Source organism: Camponotus floridanus, unplaced genomic scaffold (genome assembly GCF_003227725.1).
Source record: "Camponotus floridanus strain SB8 unplaced genomic scaffold, Cflo_v7.5 scaffold188, whole genome shotgun sequence".
In the NCBI taxonomy this organism is placed as follows: domain Eukaryota; kingdom Metazoa; phylum Arthropoda; class Insecta; order Hymenoptera; family Formicidae; genus Camponotus; species Camponotus floridanus.
The window spans coordinates 70,180-95,782 of NW_020229312.1; the positions used below are offsets into that span (position 1 = coordinate 70,180).

The 25,603-nt window shown below is 30.8% G+C and overlaps 1 protein-coding gene across 2 annotated transcripts in view; it reads left to right on the forward strand.

Moving 5' to 3' along the window:
- Window positions 1–25,603, forward strand: part of LOC105252833 (probable G-protein coupled receptor 158) — a 95,492-nt gene that overhangs the window by 48,131 nt on the left and 21,758 nt on the right. For both annotated transcript variants that reach the window (XM_025407766.1, XM_020028015.2), the window contains 2 exons: window positions 22,491–22,614; window positions 24,486–24,629. In XM_025407766.1, the coding sequence (XP_025263551.1) occupies window positions 22,491–22,614; window positions 24,486–24,629 (268 nt within the window). The remainder of the gene's footprint in view (window positions 1–22,490; window positions 22,615–24,485; window positions 24,630–25,603) is intronic.

The window sequence follows — 25,603 nt, forward strand, 5'->3', positions numbered from 1 at the left end:
AATTATCATAATTTTTCTCGTTTTTATATAAATCCAAGCTTTTCAGCAGATCTAATCGCTTGAACAGCTCACTATATTTTGCAGTTTTTGTATCTGACGTTCACTATTTATAATCCACATGTGATTATGCAGCATCATTAATTATATTAAGAAAAACCAGTCTTTTTTAATTAAACGAGAAAAAACCAAATGGTATTTTTTTCTAGGTAAATAAAAAAATTATAGTAAGCAGTTTAGAGAGAGAGATTTAATCGCACATAAAGATAATTATTTTTTGCATATATTTCGAAATGCATGAAAAATCTCTCATTATTTAAAAAAAATTTGCGATAGAAGAAATTTAACTAAATGTATTATGTACATATTATACTAAATATATTATGTAACATAATAAAAAATTTCTGAAGAATTAGAGATTTCTGAAGAATTAGAGATTCACAATTAAACAAATTTATTGATTAAATATAATTCGATCTTTAATAAGATTCTTCAATAATCATTTAATGTTTATACACTTTATATCATCGCCAATTAATACGATAACACGAATACTGGCAAATTTAATTTAATGTGTAATAACAAAATATGTACACCAGAGGCTCTAAAAAATATATGCAAGATGTAAATGTAATTTTATTGTCAGAGATCTTTGATTTTATTTTATATATCATTTTGATGGGCAGCAATCAGACTGACCGTCACTTTGTAATTAATTATATTTGCACATAATTCAGGACGTGCAGATCTACACAATACAAATAATATGCACAATACAAATAATCGTATAATGTGAATTTATTGGAATTTTGTTGATACATCGAGTATTTTCGTCGTATTACTACGTTATTTTGAAGCTCCGTCTCGCTTCTAGCTTTTAGCTGATATTGCTGAAATGTTGGTCTACAAACAGACATAAAATACACATGTCGTATTTTAGGAAGGAATCTGTCGCAAATCAGAATATATAATTTTCAGGGATGAAGGAAATAGGAAGGATTTATATTTTAAACGCGAAAATATTATAATAAGTTTATAATAGTATTATAAACTAAATAGATTGTTAAACAATTTTTTCTATATCTTTATCTATCTATAAAAATTTTATTGTATAATTATTGTCAATTAATTTATTTAAAATCATAACATTTAACATTTTTATATTATTATAAGGAATTTATATTATTCTAAAATTAATAATTTTCGCATTATTTTATCTTTCCCTTCAGAGGTTTTTAACAAAACCTCATGTTATCAAGCATCGATTTCGTATAAAACTGCATATAAAATATAATCGCGTTTTTATATTTTTAAGATTCTATTATATTGCATAATTAAAAAAAAATAATTACCTGTACCTCATTAAAAAATTTTCCTATAGGATCTTGTGTCTCACCTTTCGGACATGGTTTTGGAATTTGTACTACATCTCTGGGTGTCCTGCGCTCGTAATCAAAATTCTCTGATGATGTAAACATAAGATGTTTATCCTCATTTTCTTGACAGGTTCTCGGCGGTACCAAGATTAATGTCATCGTCACAAATGTAAATAAAATAATGATAGAAAACTTCATTATAATAATATTCAAAAAGATTAAAGTTAAATTTTAGGCAACTTTTGTAGCTTTAATTCCGCATTTAATTATCTTTAGCGGTTCTCTTTTCTAAATTATTGAATATTAAGTACTTGCAAAATTCTACGTATCATACACGTTTGCTCTGCTCGTTTCAACCAATATTTTGCCATTTCACTATCGTTTGCTTCTTATTTACAGTCAGATGTTATTTACATCTGACGATGCACTTGGTTTCAATGTAATAAAAACTGAAATTAAAAGCGTCGATTGGAGCTTATTGAATCGCATCATCGCGATCGAAATTATCAGTATCATAACTAAGTTCATATACATACTTGCGTTAAAATATTCCGTTTCTTTTTCTTTGTGTAAACATTTCTATGAAATCTTTGTAAGACAAGAGAAATATTGCAAATTTAATAGGCTAATAAATAATAATACACTTGTAAACTTGTAAACTCAATTTCGCATATTTCTATGTTTTATTCTACAATCTCTTACACGGTTTAGACGCTATACCCTTCTTAGCTATATCCCTTAGACACACTTACTTACCACTAACTAATATCGATCTTCGATATAATGAAAGATGTTTTAAAAATAACATCATCTGTCAATCGATAGAAAATAGGTCATTATATATATTAAGGAACACATTTGTATTTAAAAGGCAATGAGAAAGAAAATAAAAGTGTATTAAAAAAGCTCGTACTTTCATCTCTTTAGCATCGGATACAACTTTTTTAATTTTAATTAAATAAACTTTTGTTGTTAATTCATTTTCTATATTGCACGAAAAGTAACATTTAATTTGCATGAAACATTCTCTGTCAATGTTATTAATTTATTACTAGACTTTTGTTGAGATACATATATATAATTTTCTCTTATTGTTTTACATGGTAAAAGATAAATACGATAAAAATATCAACAAATGGAGAACGATTTAATATAACGATTATAATACCGGGATTTATATATTATTACTACAATTCATCACACAATTAATAATAGTAATATAGAACGAATGATACAGAGAAATGATCGTATTGAAGTAACGGAATAGCTGCTTCCTCCGATAATGCAAAGCGGACAAATCCATTTGACCATTTCCACATCGCCATTGTTACGATATTTCATTACTACGCTTGTACGTACTTTGACATCGCCAATCGTATTGTCGGATCTGCAAACATAAAAAATGGTAACGTAAAAATAAATAGAGTAATAAATTTTTCGACATTTTTACTCGGTGATATGAAAATTGAATTATATGCAATAATTTCTATTTTTTTATTTTTCCCCTTATAAATTTTGTTCTGTTGCTGTATTTAGGAGCGCTAGTGAATCGAAAAAATGCACATAAACGAAAAACAAACATAATAGCAAAAGCATCCCAAAATAAGAGGAAAAAAATACGTGTTTTTTTAATACTTCCGGCAAAAATTTAATTTACATAGGAAGTATAAATCTTCGTAGTAAAGCATTTTATCTCAAAAATACATGTCAGAGATATTAATTATTTGTAAATTAACGCAATTTTAGCAATTAATGTATGTATAATAATTTTATAGAGAATATTTTGTGAAAGATCATAGAATTTCCAATCTTTATCAACCTACGGAATCGTGAATTCATAGAATACAAAAATATTTCAATGATAAAATAGTGTCCAAACAATAATCAATATTTTTAAAAATAATTATTGTGCACAATAAATATTTTATTTGCTTTTCAAACAAATAATTATATAAATTTTAAAGAATATTTCATGCTATATATTTCTTTGGAAATATTAAAATAAATATTTTATTAAAAATATTTTAATTATTTTAAAATAAACTTTATAGAATGTGTTTTGTACACACACATTATATTATGTAATAATATAAAATCGATTACTGCGTCGATAAGCGAGCAATTAATTTTACAAGTAATAAATAAATTAAATATTATAAATTCTTCACACACTTCATACTTGCTCGGCCATCACTCGATACATATTTCAGATTTTTTTCTATTTTCTTCTTCATGGTTACTCTTTAACTGTTTCATGGAACTCACATGATACATACTCGCAAAAAATATTAGTTACAATTGCGCGTTAATCAATAATATATTGCGACGCCCTTTGCATTTTCGATATTAATCGTATGCCACATGCATTTTGTTATATTGGCGACAAAACTATTTGATTATCTTGACGTTTGAAAATCGCACTATCAGATTTATACGTCATATTGCGGCATTTTATGTCTCTTGCTATACAAATAATATACTTGCTTTTATTTTATATTGCGTTATAACGTAAGTAAATACAAATACAAGTTGAAATTAAAAGTAAATATTCTTGGTATTTGATAAATACCGTGTAATTTGGAAATATGATTAGACAGAGATTAGATAGAGATTTGTCGATTATTTACACGATAGAATGATTCAATAAATCCCACGAAATAAGCGATAAATTACGATGACATATGAATGATAACATTATGTGACATGATTGATAAATAATAAAATATATATTATTAATAACGATTCTATATGTTAATTAAAAATGACAATTAATTAAGAATTACAAAGCCGTTCGATCGGAATCGATTCGTCCAGCGTTTGCAATATTTTGTTAATGATCCAAAAATATTAAAATAATATTGGCGATATTGTATCCTGATGATAACATGCTAAGCAAATCGAATTAATGGTTAATTAAAATGCGATATATCATTTTAAAAAATACAATCAAAATTCAGTATTGTTTACAAGAGATATTGTTTACAAGATTAATTTTTGTTTCGCGAAATAAATGTGTATTATCAAAATGTATAAATAGTCAAAATATCACGGCTTTTCGTTACTTGAATTATTCGATTCGCTGATTTGTATATACTAATCCAATCATAGGCTCGAGTAATTTCATTATAACACAATGTCGTGAGAGGACAATAAAATATTTCGCATAAATTTATTTCATAGTATTTAATGTTAAATACCGTATGTGATTACAATATATATGAATTTGTTGTCATTTCCAGTACGAATAGATTGTTTATATTCGACCTTTGTGTGACGTAGAGCGCGTTGTTGTTCCTACGTCCTTCACATTCCTCGCGTCGTGTTCATTCCTTTAGTGAGGCTCAAGCAGGAAAGTAGCAAGTGTGTTGCTCCGTGTATTTTGCCTCTTATCTTTTATCATTCTTCGAGAAACGCGATCACTTTCTACGACGATTGCAATTATCGATTAACGACAAAACGAGATAAAGCAATGGCATCTATCGTCGTGAATTATTTCTCTATAACGCTTAGATTAAAATTTATATTCCACGTCGCATTTCCCACTTTTTTATCGATTTGAATATAATTTGCTCAGATACAATTAGCGAATCGAAAACAAAAGCAATATGCAAATCACCGGATCGAATAATCCGATGGTACATTGCGGTACGTAGCATCGTTTAATTAGCCATTAATTCAGCTTGTATCGCACGATATCGGAGAGGATGAGGTCCGCGCCGTTTTAGAATTTTTCGGTCGTTAACGAAATATCGTAGATGCGGGACGGATCAATTCTAATCTAGTGGCCTCGTCATGTGCTTAAACTTTACAGAGAGTTAACAATTCTTTTTATTTTTACATATATTTTTATTTTTATCTTTATATATATTTTTATTATATTTTATATAATTAATATACTTTATATAAAATTTTTATTTTATATAAAATATATATAAAAAATAAAAATATTATATAAAATTTTTATTACATGTTATAGAATTAAGATACTTTATTTAAAATTTTTATTTTATATAAAATATATAAAAAATAAAAATATATAAAATTTTATAATATATTTCATATAATATTATATATAATTTGATATTTTAATATTTACGAATCGCAAAATTTAAATTCGACGTTCACATATCGTCGTAATTTATCAAACCGCGCATTCCGCGAGATTTATTGCACTGAAATCTCTGTCGTGCAAATAATCAGCAAACTTAGTTTTTTATACTTTCAAATTATTATTTATCTTTTCAAATTTATCAAGTACACATTTTTATTTTTAATTCCAACTTGTACTATTTATTCATAATATTTGTTAGCACGGGACGTAATATTACTGCGAGAATGACGTATAAATTTAATCGTGCGATTCTCAATGAGTTGATGATAGTTTTCGCGTCGCAATAAAGTGCGCATCGCTTGCGGTTAATGTCGACAGTGCCGCGCAAAGTGCATCGCAATCGTCGACTAATTCTGTTGATTAGTCCGCGCGCGATTATAATTAACTGTGTTTTCGCGAGTGAATGTTATATGAGTGCCATGGAACAGCCGCAGAGCAATCAAACTCGAAGGAGGGAAAAGGAGGAGGCCTGGAATGATGTCGAGCGTCGACGGAGCAATCGTGAGGTAAGCAACTTATTTAATTTGTTTGTTATTTATAAAATTAATTAGGCAATAATGATTTATGTTACAATATTATATATTATACATAATGAGTATAAAATATTTTAAATTTTATGTTAAAATAATTAATAATATATATCCCGCAATTTTTAATATTTCTATAAAAATATGTACAAAATGTTGTTTATATAAGATCTTTATAATTTTTTATTATTTAACAATTAATTTTTTATCATACCTTATAAAAGTCTATATACAAAATTTTTTTATACGTAATTATGTATAATAACTTTTTATTAAATATTTATTATATTTATTATAAAGTAAAGAAATAAAAAAAGTAAAAAATTTAATTGTACACAATAATTACTTTTTGAAAGATTAATTATTTTTGACGCTATTTTATAATTTGAACATAATTGTATTTTACACATCAACGTTCTGGCAAATCGTATTTAGTAAAAGTGTTGAATTTATTTTACACTCTTATTTTTACTTTTTTTATTTTAATTTCAAGGTAATTCATATAATGATATCGAATAATAAATAATTCTTTATTTTTTAAACAATGAGTAGTTTATCTAAAATATTTCATTCTATTTCTTTTTATAGTTTCTTATTAGTATTTTATATAGTTTTGTTCTGTATTAAAAAAATTGGGAATTTAGATTAATAAAAATATCAAAATTAAATGTATAATGTATATCATAGATTTCTATTATCTTGAAATAAATTGCCATAAAAATAAATGAAAAAAGCAAAATATTTCCTATATAATTAATATATCATAAGAAATGAATTAATAATTATATGTATCTTTTATGCATTTTAATTCTTATAACCCTTTTTCAAAATTATTGTACATATATTTTTCTCAAAGTTTTTATAATTTTCGAAAAAGTTGTGCTACGAAAACTTACCGGGCATTATTCTTCCTTTTTAAAATTTCTCTCAAGTATCTTCTATACAATTTTCATCCGACACCTTCCCTTCGAATCACGTTGCTGTCCAATTGGACATGCTATCTCTGGTACCGTTATAATATTAAGCGGAGATATTGTCCCCAATTGTTTAGTAGTAGTCGATTCGACTCGATTTCTGTTCACTGATGATAACGACACGACGGTTATTATCGTCACGGCAATCGTTAACAATGCGATCCAAAATTTCATTCTCAATATTCACCGCCGAATACAAAGTGTTTCGAATGCCTCTGTTCACGATGAGGTCTTTTCAAATGACGCATACGACACATAAACACTTTCGTTGGCAAAACAGAAATGTTTTGCGCCGCTGCTTTCTTACTACTCGTCAATCATTTATAAAGATATATGCTGTTGTTATGCAATAACTGTTTTTCGTCGAGAATTCCCCGGATTGATAAAATCGCAGCTTATGATTTCCACTACAGCAATTGAATCTCATCTACAGAGGCATGTCAAAGGTGAAGCGAATCTTTGATAAGACTTTATCAAAACAACCATGATCTTGTTGCACTTTGAAGTGATAAATAAATTTTAATTGTAATTTGGATTTTATTTCTAATCGGAAAAAAAAATTTGTTAGATTCTATAAATCATATGAATTAATTTTAAGCAATAATTTATGTTTCGATATTTTTATAAAGATATTTTATGAATAAATTTTAATATATAGTATTATAATTAATAACATTACTTGTATTATATATTCATTTTTCCAATATCATAATTTTTATGCAAATTTTCCCATTTTTTATTGCATATTTTTTAGAGATTTTTTTTAAAATCCTAATTGCATTTTGTATATATTTTCTCGTTTATTTTCTTAAACTATTTTGGCTGGGTGTATTTTTCTTTCTATGTACTTATTTTATGTACACTCAATTAATCAAGCTAATTTTTTTTTAATTTAACATTAAAAGATATTTTTTGGTGAATAGTTAATAGAAGCAATCAAAATCGTTTAATATGTCTTATTTAATGTTAATGTAATAGCCAAGTATCATTTTGCATTTCAACTAATAGCTGCATGAAACCTATAAATATGCATATGTGAGACTCACAGAAAATATCTTGTCTACGAGATTGCGTGAATATCGAAATACCAACATAGAGAGAAAAAAGAGATAGAGAAGGAAAGAAAAAAGAGAATTAAAAACATGAAAGTTACTTTGATGGGAGATAAAAGCGCTCAAAAATAAAAAAAAAACTTATTTGTTTATTATCGTTCAAATATTGCTAAAACGTGTTTTTGGAAAAATTTCACTTATATAATCATTTCATAAAAGTTTAGTTTTCTGTGGAAAAAATTTGTTCAGCAAGAAAAGACTTTTATGATGATAAAATTTAGCCTTTCGAGCTGGCAAATATTTGGTTTTTGTCTTAAATAAAATTTCGCTTTTAGTAACCAAACAAAGTATCGTTTTTAAACCGAGTCTATCTAGCTTCAGAATTGGAAAAAAGTTTGATTGGTAGGAAAATTAGATCTTTTCAAGATAAAATACATGACTTTTAAAAATGAGACTTTATTTTTATAGAACAAATACATGATTAATTTTTTTCGACAGAAATATATGATGATATCCAATAACAGAAATTTAATTTTTATGAGAGTAATTTTAATTTTCAGAATATATTTTGTTTACGCTGAAAAGGGTCTTTTAGGAGGTTTTCAAATGTTGCTTCTCTCAGATTCAATAAAAAAATTGCTTACAGAATAAAAAAATCTAGATTCATGTTTATAAGAGGCTTTCAAATTTCGGTCCTCTCAGATTCAATAAAAAATTTCGTACGTGTAGAATAAAAAAATCTAGGATTTGCGTTGTACGATGGAACAAATATTGAACTTTCATAACAATGTAGCTTTTAGGCAAAACATTTAATCTTCTAAAATGCAACGAAAAGGTAAATAAATTAAATACAACTTTTAAAACCGTGAGACAACAAATATGTTTGTTAGTGTCTACGTAAAGCCAATTTTTATAAAAATGTTTGACGGTAGAACTTTATACAAAGTCATGTAATTAATTCTTTTAAAAATAAAGCGTAATTAATTAAAATATGCGTATTATAAATTAATTAAATGTTTATTACTTATACTAATTTAATAAAATTAATAACATGCAATAATTTAAGATGCATTAGAAGATATATATATTATGCTTTTTAGCGGACAATTTTAATAATAATTGAAGTTTTAAGTATTAAATACTAGCTTCGAATTTTAAATGACAATTTTAAATGTATGAAATATTGTTTTCTCGCTTAAAGATGTTTTGAATCTTATTATTAAACGTTAAATGATATTCTGGAATGTCAGAAGATTTAAATAAATGATCATTAAGTGATCATTTATTAACAGACACTCGACTAACACGTTAGTAAAAGTTTATTAAATTTCAAAACATCCAAAGGCCGTTTGTATGAATTTCGGGGCCGTCAATCAAAGGTTAAAGACCAGCGATGCAGAAAAGAAAACAAACTAACCGTATGAAATGTTGATCAATACAATACGAGCCTCCATCGTCCATTCATATCGCGGCGATACTTTCTTCCGTCTCGTTCGATCTCGACGAAACGTTCCGGTACAGCGATAATATTCCTCCTGACCCGTTTTTTAATTCCGTTTCCGTCTTCCGTAACAACCGGCGTCTTCGACAAAATAGCGGCGATCTCTTGCATCCTATCCGTCACGATTTCTTCTACTTTTTCACTGTCCGTCATCGCCGTTCTTTCAGCCATTGTAACGCCTTTTCGATTGTTGGATCCTTAAACGATTTTCGATAATCCTATTTTTCCGTCTAATCTGCCAGATCTTTGATAGATCCCCGTCTTTCAGATCGACTTTCCGAAAACGGTCCTTGCTCCTTGAATATTAAATAACCTCGAATTTTAAATTGATTTGACTTTAAATCCGAGTTGATTTTGTTTGATGATATAATCTTGAATCATATTCTTGAACTTTTTAAATGAGAAAAATATTCTGAAATGTTAGATAAAACAAGGGAAACAATTATTTAAAATATTAATTCATATACTTTCAATATTAAATATCTTTTTAAATATTTTCATATACATAAATATTTAAAAGAAAGGAAATTTTAAATGTTTACTGAATATAAATTTTCCGCAATATATAAATTTAAAAATAATGTTTGTAAATCTTAAGTAACATATTTTTTCGTAGTTTTTTTAAGCAATATCTCAATGGTTTTTTTAAGTAATATTTCTAAGAGAACTGAATGAGAAATGATTGGTCATTAAACTATCGTTAGATTTTTATAGTGGTCATTCATTTTTCTATCGCTTATTGGAATAACGTCGGAATGTTTCTTGCCATGTTATCGATTCGACAATCCTTTATTGCCATTTATGAAACTCGATTTATTATTTCCGACATTATCGATATTTAAAATTTCCCTCTGTTTCAAGCATGTATTAACAGAAAGATTAAATCAACTTAATCTTTCTGAAATTCAATTTAATACTTAATATCATTGTACGATACGCACTTGCGCATCAAATTAGATATCATATTTTTTATCGATTTTACAATATTTTAGCAACGTTACGTTATAATTTAACTTTTCCCGAGTTTAATATTTAATATGAAAATGCACGTACGCATAGCTTTTCTCTATCGAATACAATGAATGTAATTAAATTTATACGTGCTCCTGCATTTTTCAATACTTTAAACAATAAAAGAAAGAGAGAGAGAGAAGAAAAGAAGTTATATAATAGTTATATAATAAAATACATATAAAATTAATATAATAAAATATAATAAAGTAATATAATAGTAATATAATAGTAATATAAGTAGTAATATAATAAAATATATATAAACAATCTTTTTATTTACCAAAGAAATAGACTTCTTCTCAAAAATCCTTCTTATCCGCGATATTTATTGCAGCGCATTACGACACAGAAAAATATTATCCTGAATCCAACGAACGTCTTTCAGGGTAAATTGGCGCGTTTCTCACCTCGTCTCCTCGGTTTACTCGACGACGATTTCTCGTCAATTGAGGGCTCTTTTTTCCATCTCCGCTCGACACTCGCGGCCTTATCGTTATCGTCCCGTTATCAATTGCCAAACGTTAAATGTCTTATCGCGGAAGGCTCGCTCTTTATTGCGCCTGAAGCGGATTCTGGACGGATTAGAAGCGCTTTAAGTTTGACGAAGTGCCCTCTCGAGAACTTTATTGCGGGAAACGACGGAAGGCGAACGCTCGCTGTGTCATCGCGCGAAAGTAAATTCGAGCTACAAATTCAGTAGCCGAGAAGAATGGAATGCAGTTGCAATGGATTACGGTTAGATTCTCGAAATTGCAGCTGCCGCGGGGAAAAGCAGCGGCAGGCAAATAGAGAATGGCACGCGATCGATTACTGGAGATTCCGCTTTAATCTTCTGGTGGCAAGTGGCGAAATCTCACGGATTTGCATCGGCGAGGAGCGAGCGAAACTCTCGCGGAGAGAGTCTGCGAGAAAAATAGTTCGTTTATTGCAAGCGATTAAATTGAACGGTTAAATGCAACGCTCGCGCGGTAATCAATTTTTCTTTTTTTTTTATTTTTTATTTTTTCGAGAGAAAACCCGAGAAAATTTAAAATTAAAATCTAAATTTACTTCTCTTCTCTCATCATTTGGAGAGTGTCGGGGTTTAATATTCTGGAATTTTTAAGAAAGTTGATTATGAGGATATGGCGGCTCGACCGGAGAGGTTGATGAACGATTATTAATTTATTCGGGTTAGGTTCTGGAGTATATTATTTATGGCGACATGTAAAGCATGACAGGAAGAAAATTTCGAACGTTAATCGAGCGCCAGATCGAGTTTTTAAGGAAAATTAAGTTTTTAAGAAAAATAAAAGAGGACAATGTGAAATTGCTTGGCAAGATTGCCGGAGCGTTTTATAAGAATTTACTTTGTAATCGCTTCAACTAGTAACTATCAAAACTTTCCCTAAACATCGCCTCTTCCACGAACCTGTAGAATGCATTCTCTTCAAAATTGCAACTTTCGCAACCCATCAATGAACACAGAATAACGCGTTAAAATATTCAAAATTAATATAAATAATATTGTATACCTATTCAAAACGCGAGCGCGCATTGATTAAAATCTTTTCAGTCTAATAATTACGAAGTATTACAAAATTAAACTAGCATGAAATATATTAAACTTTAATCTTCATTTAACGAAATAATTTCGATACCGGCGTCTTCCTATCGATCGTTTGGCTCTTATAACACATACGAAATTATGTGCATACTTTATAAATAATTGGGTCGAGCTATTTAATACAGGTATAATAGCAAAAAGAGATTAAGGATTAATTCCTATTATAATTCTGGAATAATAACGATAATTCTTTACGAAAACCAAATATACCTCTGCCAAATATTATTGTTTAACTATAAAGTGATAGCTCAAACCGAGTGCAGCAGCTGTTAAATATGATTTATCTGGATAACACGTTTCAAAATTATTTAGTTTATAATTCAAAATTTTTTCAACATTACTTTATTTAATGTGATTCGTTGAAGTCTTGCTATTTTATTGCTGATTATTCAAATAAATTGTATGAGATATTATATTTTGATGTATATATTTTCATCATATTTATTTTGCTTATATATGTAAGAAATAATAAATAAATATTTATTATAAATAATTATAATTACTTAATATAAATAAATATTTCCTCGATATATTTTGTTCTTGCAGAGGTAGGAAATATAATTAATATTTTCACGATATTTATTTTTCTCATATAAGCATAAGGTAATTAATAGCGATGCGGCGTTTTTATTTCACAATATTGAAACAAAAGTAAAATAATTGTATGTTATAATTCAATTTTAAAATTGCTTCAGGCGATTTATGGCAAATTTCAGAGTAAAGTTTTATTTATAATTTTATGTACCACATTTTATATAATATATAAAATATTTGGAAATAATCAAAATTACACATATAAATATACATAGGATGCACACATATATTTTATAACATGAAATTAAATGTAATAAAAACAATAAATAGAATTCATATTGCAAATTAAATTCTCTCTCTCTCTCTCTCTTTATTCTAAATTTTGTCGCAAATTGCAAGTTATTTTAGTGATTAAATCTAATGATCTGATATAATAAATCTAACTAATCAAACAATTGTAGTTTATAAAATAGCTAGAGATAAAATGTTAACATTAAAATATTGAAAACCTACATGGGAATATATATTATATTGCATATATATATAATACGTATGTATATTAATGCAACACTAAATATTTTAAACGTATTATGAAAATATTATGAATAAAAAAATGTTTAATTTTCGCTTAACTTTTCATGTCAGTAGCAATTTTTTTTTTCTAATAAAAAATTAACTTTCAATAAAATTAATAAATTTTATTATTTTACAATCAAATTGGTGATCCTTTTAAAAATCTTTTTTGTTAATATTCTGTAAAACTTTCATCAAACATTTGCGTGTGTGAGACATAATTTTTACTGCATAAATTGATAATTCTTTTCAAGCAATTTTCCAATTTTCACCATCGGAAACTTTAATAATCAAGTTTAAAACTAGAGAATTCTGTTAAGGAAGACGCTGCTCAAAATTAACTGATAGAGTAACATATTGTCACGCATCTATATCTTCCAAGTGTCGTGAGTTTGAAAGTTACAGCGGAAAAAGGTCGACTAAATCTACGTCAAAGGATAGTTTGCTTCGTAAAGTTTGATGTCGTCGCGTGATACTTTGTATATTTTCCGGGCATCTTGAAGCCATCACCTCGACTTGGCGACTTTATCTCACCGAGGGTGGCAGCCCGATGTTACAAGCTTGGAGAGTACACGACTCATTAAATAATTGCGAAATGCGATGTAATGTAATTCTGCACAAAGACTTTAATCAAATTACTAATGAAAAAGCAAGCGTTGCTCGCCGTCCGAGTAAATTCCGTTGGTCGAAAGAGTCAAACGACAGCCAAGAATTGGAGCGCGGTTACAATGGGAGTACAATTAGGCTACTGAAAACGCCACGAAAATTCCTCGAGGAGGACGTCGTCGGAAATAGAAGACGACACATCTCGTTGCCAGATCGATATCTCTTATGACGAGCACGACCACTGTCGTTTTGCGGTGTAAAGTAGAACAAAGACAGAGTTATATATTCACGGTTATAGAATATTCATTCGTTTGTTTGCTCTAACCGCGGAATGACACTTGTTCTCATTCAAAGTACTCCGAAACAATTATTAAACAGATTACGACACAAGTCAAACTCGCTAATTTTAATTACATTCCTCGTATCATCGATAATGAGATGCATTGAAAATGACGTAAATCAAAATTATATATTCCAGCAAACACCAAATAACAGTTATTTAACTTTCAAACAATATAACTGTTAGTTATATAACTGTTATGTTATATATGTTAGTTATATAACATGTAACAGTTATATTGTTAAATTGGGAAATTACAACTAACAATTATATAAATATTACTTGGTGTTTGCTGAGATCGGGATCGAATCTCGTGGGTGCTCGAGCTCGATTTTCCCGACTTATGAGAAGGAACAATTCATGAACGGTTACGTTTTTATAAATCCTTTATTATTAGCTCGTTTCGTGGGCGTTATGACTTTTTAACACGATATTAAGGAGAATTCAAGAAGCAAATGCAGAAATAAGTTTGAAATGAACTGCATTTATGCAGTCGCGAAGAATTAGATGAGACATGGACGTGAATAGGTGAATAGGTGCGAGTATCTTATTAAGAAATTTTATCTTTTAATGTAAATTTTCTTTTAATGCCTCATATATTCCAAGAAAAACCTGCTCTTTTTACTTACTCTTTTGTCACATTTATCAGATATGTAGAACATGTAACAATTTATACACAATGTGTGTTACTCTTGTTATATACATGTTATATGTATAAATCTGAAGGGTTGTAAGAGCTCGCGGCGAACATGAGGAAAGCAATTATGAAAAATTAGATAAAAATGAAGGGATTTTCGACTTCTTTTAATAATTTTATGCGAGATGCTTGGCGGAAGTCAAGACCGGTCGCTTCTCGCAACAAGAATGTTGTAGGGGAGGTTGCGACGCTTTGTGAAGACCATAAGGGCGCTTATCTTGTTGCGAGTGAAATTGTTTTCACGACCACCTTCGCTTAGTTAGTTTTAACAGAATTTCGCCTCCACAAGCTCGTTCTCGCTGCCTCTCTCTCTTTCTCTCCCCTCCCTCTCTCTCTCCCTTTCTCTGGCTGGTTGAAAACCTCATTGTAAAATGCCCTATAAGGTATTAAAACCTTGTCCTTCCAACCACAAGTACTAAAGGCGCAAACTAAAAGGAATTACGTGTCGCAGCAGTTGCCATAATAAAACGCAAAATGATGGAATTGTTAAGCCTTGAAAATGAAAGAATTTCGATTTTAATGAAACGGATATGGATAATAAATAAAATGAGATGATATATACATTTTTTTAAATTAATACACAGCTTGATATATAGCTTGATATAATTTTGTCGAGATGTAGAACGCGGAAAAATGAGAAAATGAAAGGGATAAGTTCTTTTCTGTGAAGCTTCCACGTAGGAAAAGATACGGGATTAATTATCATGCGGGTTACATTGCAGGGCAATTTTGCGGACACAAATTCTGTGTGCTTTGGCACAAAAGTTTCGGTGCCGCGCTCGAAAATGCAATTAACATGATTAATCGATGCGCCGATGCGTCTCATAATGCGATAGGATAGAACTCGGCATGCACTTTGATGCACCTTGCGATGCACATTATGTGTCATGTCTCGCAAAAGCGCATTGCGAATGGATTCAGGGGGATGATGACGAGGACGCGAGAGCGATATAACATTCGGCGCTGCATCCCATTCCCTCCCCATCGGGAATTTCCTCCACTCTTCCTCTGCCACTCTCTCATTCCACTAGCCCGCCTATCTTCGCGTTCGTGCATCGTTTACTTCGCATCAAGTGCAACCTGACGGGAATCCCCGTTTCATATGACAAATATTCTTCAGGGAGACAGAACAGAGACTAAATTTCTTGCCCCGTCTCGAATAAGTAACTTGTAACTGAAACAAAAGCATCGTTAAAACAGATACTTTTCGCGTCTTATTTTTCTCGAATTTATTTTTAATCTATTTCCTTGTCTCATCTTATTTCTGACTTTTTATATTATAATTTTTCTTTTTATTTATAATAATTTTATGGGAAAAAAAGAGCAGGATTAACAGAATCTTATAAATTCAGGATATTTTTTATTTAGAAAGATTAATTTTTCGAATGTTTATTTTGCTTGGATTTAAAACTAACTTTGCTTCTTTTCTTCTCATTTTAATTAAACGTGCTTGATTCACATTTTTTTAAAATTTGATTTCGCCTCCTTTAATTTGAGCCTAATTTATTTTGAATTTTCTTATTATATTAATCTTTTAATAAGTAATGATAATAAGCCTAATTGTTTTAATTATTAGATATTACATTTTTTTAATATTGAAGAGAATTTTGCTAAAAAGTTTAAATTGCTACAGAATTTTTTGACTCCTCCGAATTAAAATGCCTGACGAGGTGGGAGGAAGAAAATTGTACAATATCAAAAAAGTTCTAAGATAGAGATGAAACTTAATGCACAAAGAGAAACTAGTTCCTAAGCAAACTAATATCTAGAGCAATGACTATTCAAGCAAACTAGGATCAAAGCTAAATCTTATATGCTAGGACTCCTTGAAATCTGGGTGTCAGGAATTTGGTATTCAAGGAAGTTGGTATCCAAGCATGTTAGGATCCAAGAAAATTAGTACTTAAGCAAATTACCGCTCAAAGTAGGATCATCTAGCAAAGCCGTTTATAAGATATTCCTGACCGTTTCAATCGGATATTCTTTAATTAGATGATTTATCTTCCACGAAAATGTAATAACACTCACATCATTTGTCGTCTTCTTTAAGCTCTTTACAGTATATTACATTAATTCTAATTTTCTGCTTAAAAATACTCGAGTCGTTTTAAAGATAAATTTCAATTAAGAGTTCGTTTAAAGTTATCCAGAGAAGAAGAGACTCTCATTGAGCATTTGCACTCGATAACTACGAAAGTACAGGAGTAATCCATTGAATTTCCCTTAGGAAAGATTGATCAAGTTTGTCCAAGGATCAGCGACTGAAGGAAGGAGAGATGCAATCGGCCGCGAATCCTGTATCCCTCCCGCGAGACTCCTGTTTGTTCCCAAGTTTCAGATCCTTAATTCCGCAGATGCGAGGATGGAGGGATGTCGTTATAATTACAGGTAATTACAGTCAGTTCCGTGTCCGGCTGAAAAATCCACTTAGCCAAGAACGTCGGGGTTGCCCGATCTATTTCGCGCCCGGACGCTTAAGTGAATTATCTGCCGGAGAAGAGTTAGCGGATCTAATTTGTAATACGGTAACCGGCCTGGACCGGGCTTTCGACACGGGTCACCGCGTTACCGCGACATCGAGAGTTTGCTAAAACCTTGGAGGCACATGCGCACCTAATTTATACAGTTTAACTCGTTACCTTATTATATCTCCGACGTAACTTCCGGCGGAGAATTACACGCCGATGATTACACAACCCGCCGCATCCCGGCGGATGTCATTCTTATACATGTGGAATACATAATAAAATGCGCCTGTATCCTCGCGCGATTAAATAAACGAGCGCGGCGCGAATACGAGCGAGCAGAGTGAAATCAATTAGGACCAATTAGCGTATAATTGGTATACGGGGTGAATACGTAAAATCGAGAGCAGAGTTATAATCATTCCCTCTGAAATTCAGGCTGGATTTTCTCAGGATGATTCAATGAGCCACTTTAAATGACATATGAAATTCAAAAAAGAAATCTTCCAATTGTATGACAGATTTTTATTGCTCTTTCAATTTTATTAAATTATGAAAAAGTTGAATCGCAATAATTTCTTAATATTTTGACAACTATACATGTATGCCCGGGAAAAAAGTTATTTAAAAATTATATAAAAAAGTTTATATTAATGTTTATTATTACGCATTAATTTATAGTTATATACATTATTATTATATTATTATATTATATTTATGTTATATATTAATGTATATTATTATATTATATACATTACTGTTACCTTATTATTATATTATAGTTATATAATTATATTAATACATTCCATTATTTAGTACAAACAGTCATTGATCGTTTTGACGAAAATAGCGTTGTTACGGATTATCGGAATTTAATGGAGCTACGAGGAACATATCGCTGTCTTACTTAACTTAATGGAAGGCGAAGTCGCGCTTTCGTGAGAGCGATGATAATTCGGAATTCACCGTCGAAAAGCAAGCCTTTCGCGGCTGCATCGATAATCGATATGACCAATTTGAAGAACACAGGGTCGGGATATTTTCAGCATTCCTCACCTTCCTAGCGATGAAGTATGCAGATATCATGCCCTTTATAGAATCTTATTATAGCCCAGCTCGCGCAAGTTGCTTACAGCTTAAATATGTTCCTCTCTGTATGGGATATTGCAAAATAATCGTATTTCCTTTCAGCTGCGGAATGTTTGCGACCTGCACCGTCGAGTTTTCTTTAATAGGAATTTCATCGGAGATTATATCGCCATTTTTCAATTTTTACATTTTAAATTAAATTTCCGTGCTTAAAATAAACTTCGCTCGCTCTCTCTCTCTCTCTCTCTCTCTCTCTCTCTCTCTCTCTCTCTCTCTCTCTCTCTCTCTCTCTCTTTTCAAATTAACGATTTGCATTAAAATTGAAAAGTTAAATTGCAAATTATAAAAACACAGCGCAGCGGTAAATATATAGTTTTATAACAAAAAAAAAAGAAAACAAATAAATAAATAACTGCGTGCAGTTAAAGGCAACTTTCTCTCTGGTAATTATATTTTTCGCGTATGATATTTTACTTAATCTAGTTTCGTTTCATTGCGAATATTGTACTTGTCTCTGCCTCACAGCTTTCAAATATTTATATTAACTGACGTTGTTCAGTAGAATAATTGAATTAAATGCAGCACGAAAAATCCACCTAGCGACCACAACCACGTTGTTAGTTGATTTTGTATACAGAGCGATCCAATCAGTTCTATTTTCCTATATAAACAAAATCACGTTTTTCTCGATATACTGGACAAGAATGAGATCGATACATCGGGGATCGTACTTGTAACGTAACGGTAACAAGCTTAATCTAGGCTTAATAGGGAGAATTGCCGATCGCGATAAAACTTGACAGAGATAACGTGCGTTATTGAAGACGAGATAAAAGGTGGACGTTTAATCAATATTCAATTTATTTTAATGACAAATTTGAGTATGTCACTGTCACACGAGACGAAGAGTTAATCTAAAGTACGAACGGAACTCAGTTATGCAAATTGATTTAACCGTTTGGAGGGCTTTTAGTTCTATTCCGCAAGCAGCTATTTGAAGTCCCTGTGTCAACATAACGAGGATCTCTCTTTCTCTTTCTCTCTCGCTCTCTCTTTCTCTTTACGAAACAATGTAGTTAGATATTAATTGTTACTGGCCCCTCCAACGTAGGAAATGGGAAATGGTATCCTTTACAACTCAGTTCTGCCACAATTCGGGCGGAAATTCTTGCAATTTCACGGCAGCAGTCGCACGTGGCGTTATAGACGGGTCGGATATCATTATTGCCATTCTCACATTTATTTGGCCTCGAAACGTTTTACAAAAAAAAAAACTTACGATGCTGCGAGTATTTGTTCTATCTACAACTGGAAATTAATCATGAAACTAGCCATTGTTCTGATATATTATTATCAAAATGGGCAACAATAATGGATGTTAAATTATATGACAATTGAAGGGAATTTATTTCGCATAAACTGTGTATTTTTCTCTCTGACATTCGAAACGAGATATTGTTTTTGATATTTCTAGTTGTGTTTACTATTTATTTTGTTTATGTGCTTTAGCTTCATTCAATCTAGAAAATCTAGAAATAGAAAAAGTAACCGCAAATTTTAAATTAATAAAAATATTTCTTAATTAAAAATTCAGATACGTTGTGTATTCAAATACATGTATAAAGTTAATCGTTTTCCGTTCCATATATCCATGCAATTTCTATAACATTCTATAGATTCAATTGTTGAAAAATGATGAGTATGTAATTATGAATTATCTTTTTAGAGAGAAATAATTATTTATATTTTATATTTTAATATTTTAATATTCCTTTTTTATCTATTTAATTTCCTTTTTTATCTTCCTCTAGCTTTTTTAATTTGTACATTAAAATTTAAAAAAATCAAGAAATTAAGATTGAGCTTTATTAAGGTTTCAACGTCCGCGTATAATTAAGAAATCGAACTTATTTACTGCCGTTTATACAGGTAAATTACAACGCTTTCGCTATGCATTGAAACGTTTCCACTCAAGTGCACTAAGTGAAATCGCCATTTACGAAATAGCCGAGTACGATATGTTCGCGGGGAGGATAGCGAAAATTCGCTCGCAATTGCACGTCGGAAATAACGTCGCTCTCCCGTTTCGAATCCAAAAATGCAAAATTTCACGGATCGCTGCACGCAGAAATCATGGTAAATGCCGACAGAGTCGGCGAAAAGAACGGGGCTATGCCGTCCCGAAGAATGCAATATCCGTTAAAGGAAATTTGTTATCAGCGCGACTGTGAACGCATCGTAATTCTTGCAAATCAAGAATCGATACCGGCCAACTATCGAAAGAGGGGGACTCGAACGCGGTTTGTTATATACTGGGTGCTCCCGGACCTACGATAACATTATTCAGTCATGCGAAGCCTAAAAATAATGGCCACACTTTCTCAAGAATCCAGACAATTACATTGAATCTCAACGATTGTAAAACCACTATTTTCACGAGCTAAAAAGATTATAAATGTGAATAATCTTATTCACATATATATATTAAATTCTAATATTCTAATAACTTTAAAATTTTAATAACTCGTGAATTTTTTTCTCTCAAGTTAAAAAACTTTCAATTTTTATAAAGTATTTGTATAAATATTCTATTAAAATTTTCTTTTATATATATATAATAATCTAAGAGAGAAAATTTTAAGAGAATACCAAAACTTTAAAAAGTAAAATAATAAAAAATTTTTTAACTTAAGAGAAAACAATTATACAGGGCGTTTCTTAATAAGTGCAAACAATTTTAGGAGATAAAACTTGTCGAAAATTAAGGGAGATTTTTCACATGAACATTAAAAAGTTTCAATAAAAAATTGAATAGGAGTTGCTAGTTTCATGCCCTTATAACAATACTTAGGAAGGCTGAATAAAATATTAATAAAAAATAATTAATAAAATATTAATAAAATATTAATAAAATATTAATAAATAATCTTTTTACTAGTAGAAAATATCCATCTAATTTTATTTCTCTAACTTGTTCCAAATTTGAGAAAAAAAATAAAAACCTAATGAAAAATCGTCCTTAATTTTCGACAAAGAATCATCTCCTAAAATTTTTCGCACTTAGAATTAAGAAACACCCTGTATATAAAATTTTATATTTATATATATTTATATTCAGGAAAAAAAATTTTAATAGAATGTTTATACAAGAGTTTTACAGAGAATTTTAATAGAATGTTTATGAGAGTTTTGTAAAAATCTGAAAAGTTTTAAACTTGAGGGAGAAAGAATTCACGACGAGTTATATATTATAGATGCAGGACCACTTGAGACACACCATGTGTATCTCGCACAAAGCAGTCGCTATTACGTTTTATGTTAGAAGAAGGATTATTGCGCGCGCGGGTAACACGAGTCGAGAATCAACGGAAGATATATTGCACGCATAATCGGCTTCAGCGCGCGTATGCGTGCTGAATTATGCATTAGGAACAGGGAAGCAAGAGGAATCTGATTTCAAACATTAAATGTTATATTCTGCAAAAAAAGATGGAGAGGGAGAATAGCAAGGACACGAGAGAAATTTTGAAAAAATTTATGACGTACCTTACTTTCATCTTATGGTACATCTTTCAAGGAGTCCGCCTTTCTCGCGTTTACGCCTTTTCGCCCTCTTCTTCTTACATACATAATAAATTCCTTTATTTCCCTACCTTGTAATCCCCTCAAGTTCTATTACTTTTTCTTCTTGGCGCTTTAGCGGCATTTTATTATACATGGCGAGAGGAGAAATCTATTTTAAAGGTGCACCATACATTAAGACTGATACTAATTAGAAACAGATGTTGGTTTCCATTACCAGGAGCTACTCTTGAATTACGTAAAAACGGATGGTTATAGTTTCTACTATTAATCTAATTTCGATAAGTGGCGCGGGGGCGCGTTCTCCCCTATAAGAGGGGGAGAAACTTGCCACCCTCGAGACGCGCAAGTCGCTCGCTCGAGTCTAATGTAAGCCCACCTTAACACGTACAGCTTAATCGCACCCAGAGTTTAATCGCAAAACGTGTTTGATTTATCGTTCGCAGGGGCACCAGCGGTATCGACATAGACCTACGGCGAGTAGACATAGATCAGTGCCCGTTGCCGGTCGGATCCACGCAGCTGAACATATTCGCCGCCAGCGACAAGTGCAAAAAGCGCACCACCGAGGTAAATGCTAATGTCTCGTCGCGCTCTGCCTCCCCCTCGCGCCACCCCCTCGCTCGAGGATCGATGTTTCCCGCGAGTGTCCTTCCGGGGCGCGCGCTTAAACACGCCGCACCGAATGGAGAACAAAGCCACCGGGGGAATGTTTTTCCACGTGACGACCGGCTCTATTTGTAAATGCCACTCTCGACCCCTATCGCGCGAAAGAAGGAGAGAGAGAGAAAAAGAAATTGTAGCGGTTCTTCCGCCATGCGATTACTCGCGCAGCGTTTTTGTCGCCATTTTTGTCACCCTCCGGTAATAAACCGAGCGAGCGTTATCATGTGCTTTATTTTTCATAAATTAAAAACTCGCAAGAAAATAACGCGCGCGGTTTCGAAATGTGTGTTGGAGTTAAGATCTTTACAAAGCGCCGAAATTATTGGGCAGCATCTGCGCTTCTTAGGACGTTAGGATTAACATTTAAATTGTATATTGCGTACATTTTATCATGTCAATTGCAAAATTTCTTTCGACAAGTTTCGTAAAATTTTTGTCATGCTAAAAGTTATAGGGCTGTTAATTTTTCTCTATAATGCTTTATAATTTTTATAATTATTTTATAATTATAATTTTTCTCTTTTCAATTTTCCATATTTTTTATACTTATTTCATTCAATTTTCCATATTTTTTATACTTATTTCATTCATATATTTATCTAATTTGATTTATGGCTTTCTTTGTTATGGGGGTTAATCGAAGTTTGCTTAGAAGTTTTCTTTTACATAAAAGTGCAGTAATATACGCGAAAATTTATGCAAGATGTAAAATATGGAATTGTATCAATATTATTCGATCTCTTATGTAAACGTCACGTTTTTCCGATCGCCGGCTACAATAATTTGTTTTATGAACGAAAAAAGAATTTAGAGAGAATGTTTCAAATAGGCTTCATCTTATCGCGTAAACCGCGAACTCATTCGCGGAGAAAAACAAGTATGTTTTTTTTCTTAAATGATAGTACAAAAAAATCATATTTCATGATTTTTTATCTTTTAAGTTTTGATGACTATTTCATTTTTTCCATTAGCTCAATAAAATTTTAATAGTTTATTATATGAACACAAGTAATATACATATAACATTACAACACAAAATCGTTTCGACCACTGAAAATGTAGTTGTTTAAACAAATGGAACCGTGGTTTAGTCATAAATTTCTGTTTTATGGACCATAACAGTTTTTAATTATGGCATTTTTTAATGTTGCGTCGCTCGTTCCTTTAAAAGAAGGTAATATCTACATCAATATGCATGAAAGATAATGCATTTCAGTTTTCACGTTACATGCAATCCCATCTAATGAAATATGATCAGTTCTGTTGCTTTCAAGTAAGAGTATATCCTCTTAAATTTAGTATTCCTCTTTAAATCCTAAATAAAATTTTTTTCCAATTTTCGAACATTTAATTATTAAATTTTTGAAAATTTAGATTTCGATTAGAATTTAGATAGATTGAAAATTTAAATTTGTTTGACACTCCTGATTTGGAGACTCAATTAAATTGTCTACGGTAATCAATAAAACACGCTTATAACTTTATACATAAGTAACTTATGTGCGCGAAATAGTTTGATTAAAGTGAGACTTTAACTTTAATTTTTGAAATAAATCTGTTAAAGCTTTTTAAAATGTATAAATGACGAAATATATTTGGTTGACCAAGAGAAACAACTTTTGTTCGTTCTCTCAGGCGAAAAGTCAGCGAATAAATTTGTTGGAAACAATTTCGATGGATTGTCGAACATAATTACCTTTAACAAGGACAGAAAATTCGACATATCTAAGATTGATTAGATGCGATTAATCGTTGGTCCTGTTCGCTGTTCGCAGTGCATCGCCATCCCCGGTCTTGGTTTTCGCCGTGGTAGTTATCGATGCGTTTGCAAACGAGGCTTCTACTACCCGGACACGAAATCGGACAAGCGGTACTACAATGGCACCGTCATAGAGGAAGAGTACGAGAAATTGATGATGGTGAGTGGTTTAAAGCCGAACTGAGCATGTAGAAATAGCTTTGCTCCACTTTATCTGCTTTCCACAGGTCAACTAGTGCTGTCCTCGATATAATATTACTCCATTTCCTCTCTCTCTTTTCTCGCATAATTGAAAATTATTTTATCATGGGGAAATTATAAGCCGATAAAAATGTATTGAAGAGGTTTCGTTTCGATCTCATCAAATTTCAATGAGCGTTTGTCGTGGTTCTAATGGCACGGCTCTTTTCACAAAGCAGTCGATTAGTTGAGGTTCACAGTAAATCGATAGAAGATTCTGTCATTAAAGTTTAATCCAATAGAAATGCAACTGCACAACCAGTTTACGAATACCTACAAAGAATTGATTGTCGATTAAAAAATAATTTATGAGAATAAACAATTTTTTTAAATCTACGAGTTGATATTCGCAAATAAAAAATCGCGATAAAATGATAAATAAAACATATGTGATTACACGTAAGATTTAATTCGTCGTTGATTTATACGCAAAAAAAAGAATAGAATCTGAAAAAGACTTCAATCGTCGTCAGATCGCGTTTCATTTTTCCAATTTCTCAATTTTGGCTTCAGAAATGGGATCGCAGAATGGATTGTCGTGAAGGAATTGATTCTCGATTAAAGAACAACTTGAGAAAAATAAACATGACAAGATGTGAACAATATGAAAAAAATAAACAATATTTTTTAAATATTTTTTAAATAAATTAAATAAATATTTTTATTTAAATATATTTTAAATAAATATTTTTAAATATTTTTTTAATAAATTTTTTTAACCTACAAATTATATTAACAAATAAAAAAATATATATACGTAAATAAGATATATTTGACTACACAAAAAAGAGAAGAGAGACTGAGAAAGACTCGGTCGTTGTCAGATCGCGTTCCACTTTTCCAATTTCTCTATTTTGGCTTCGGACCTTCGGAAATGGAATCGCAGAATAGATT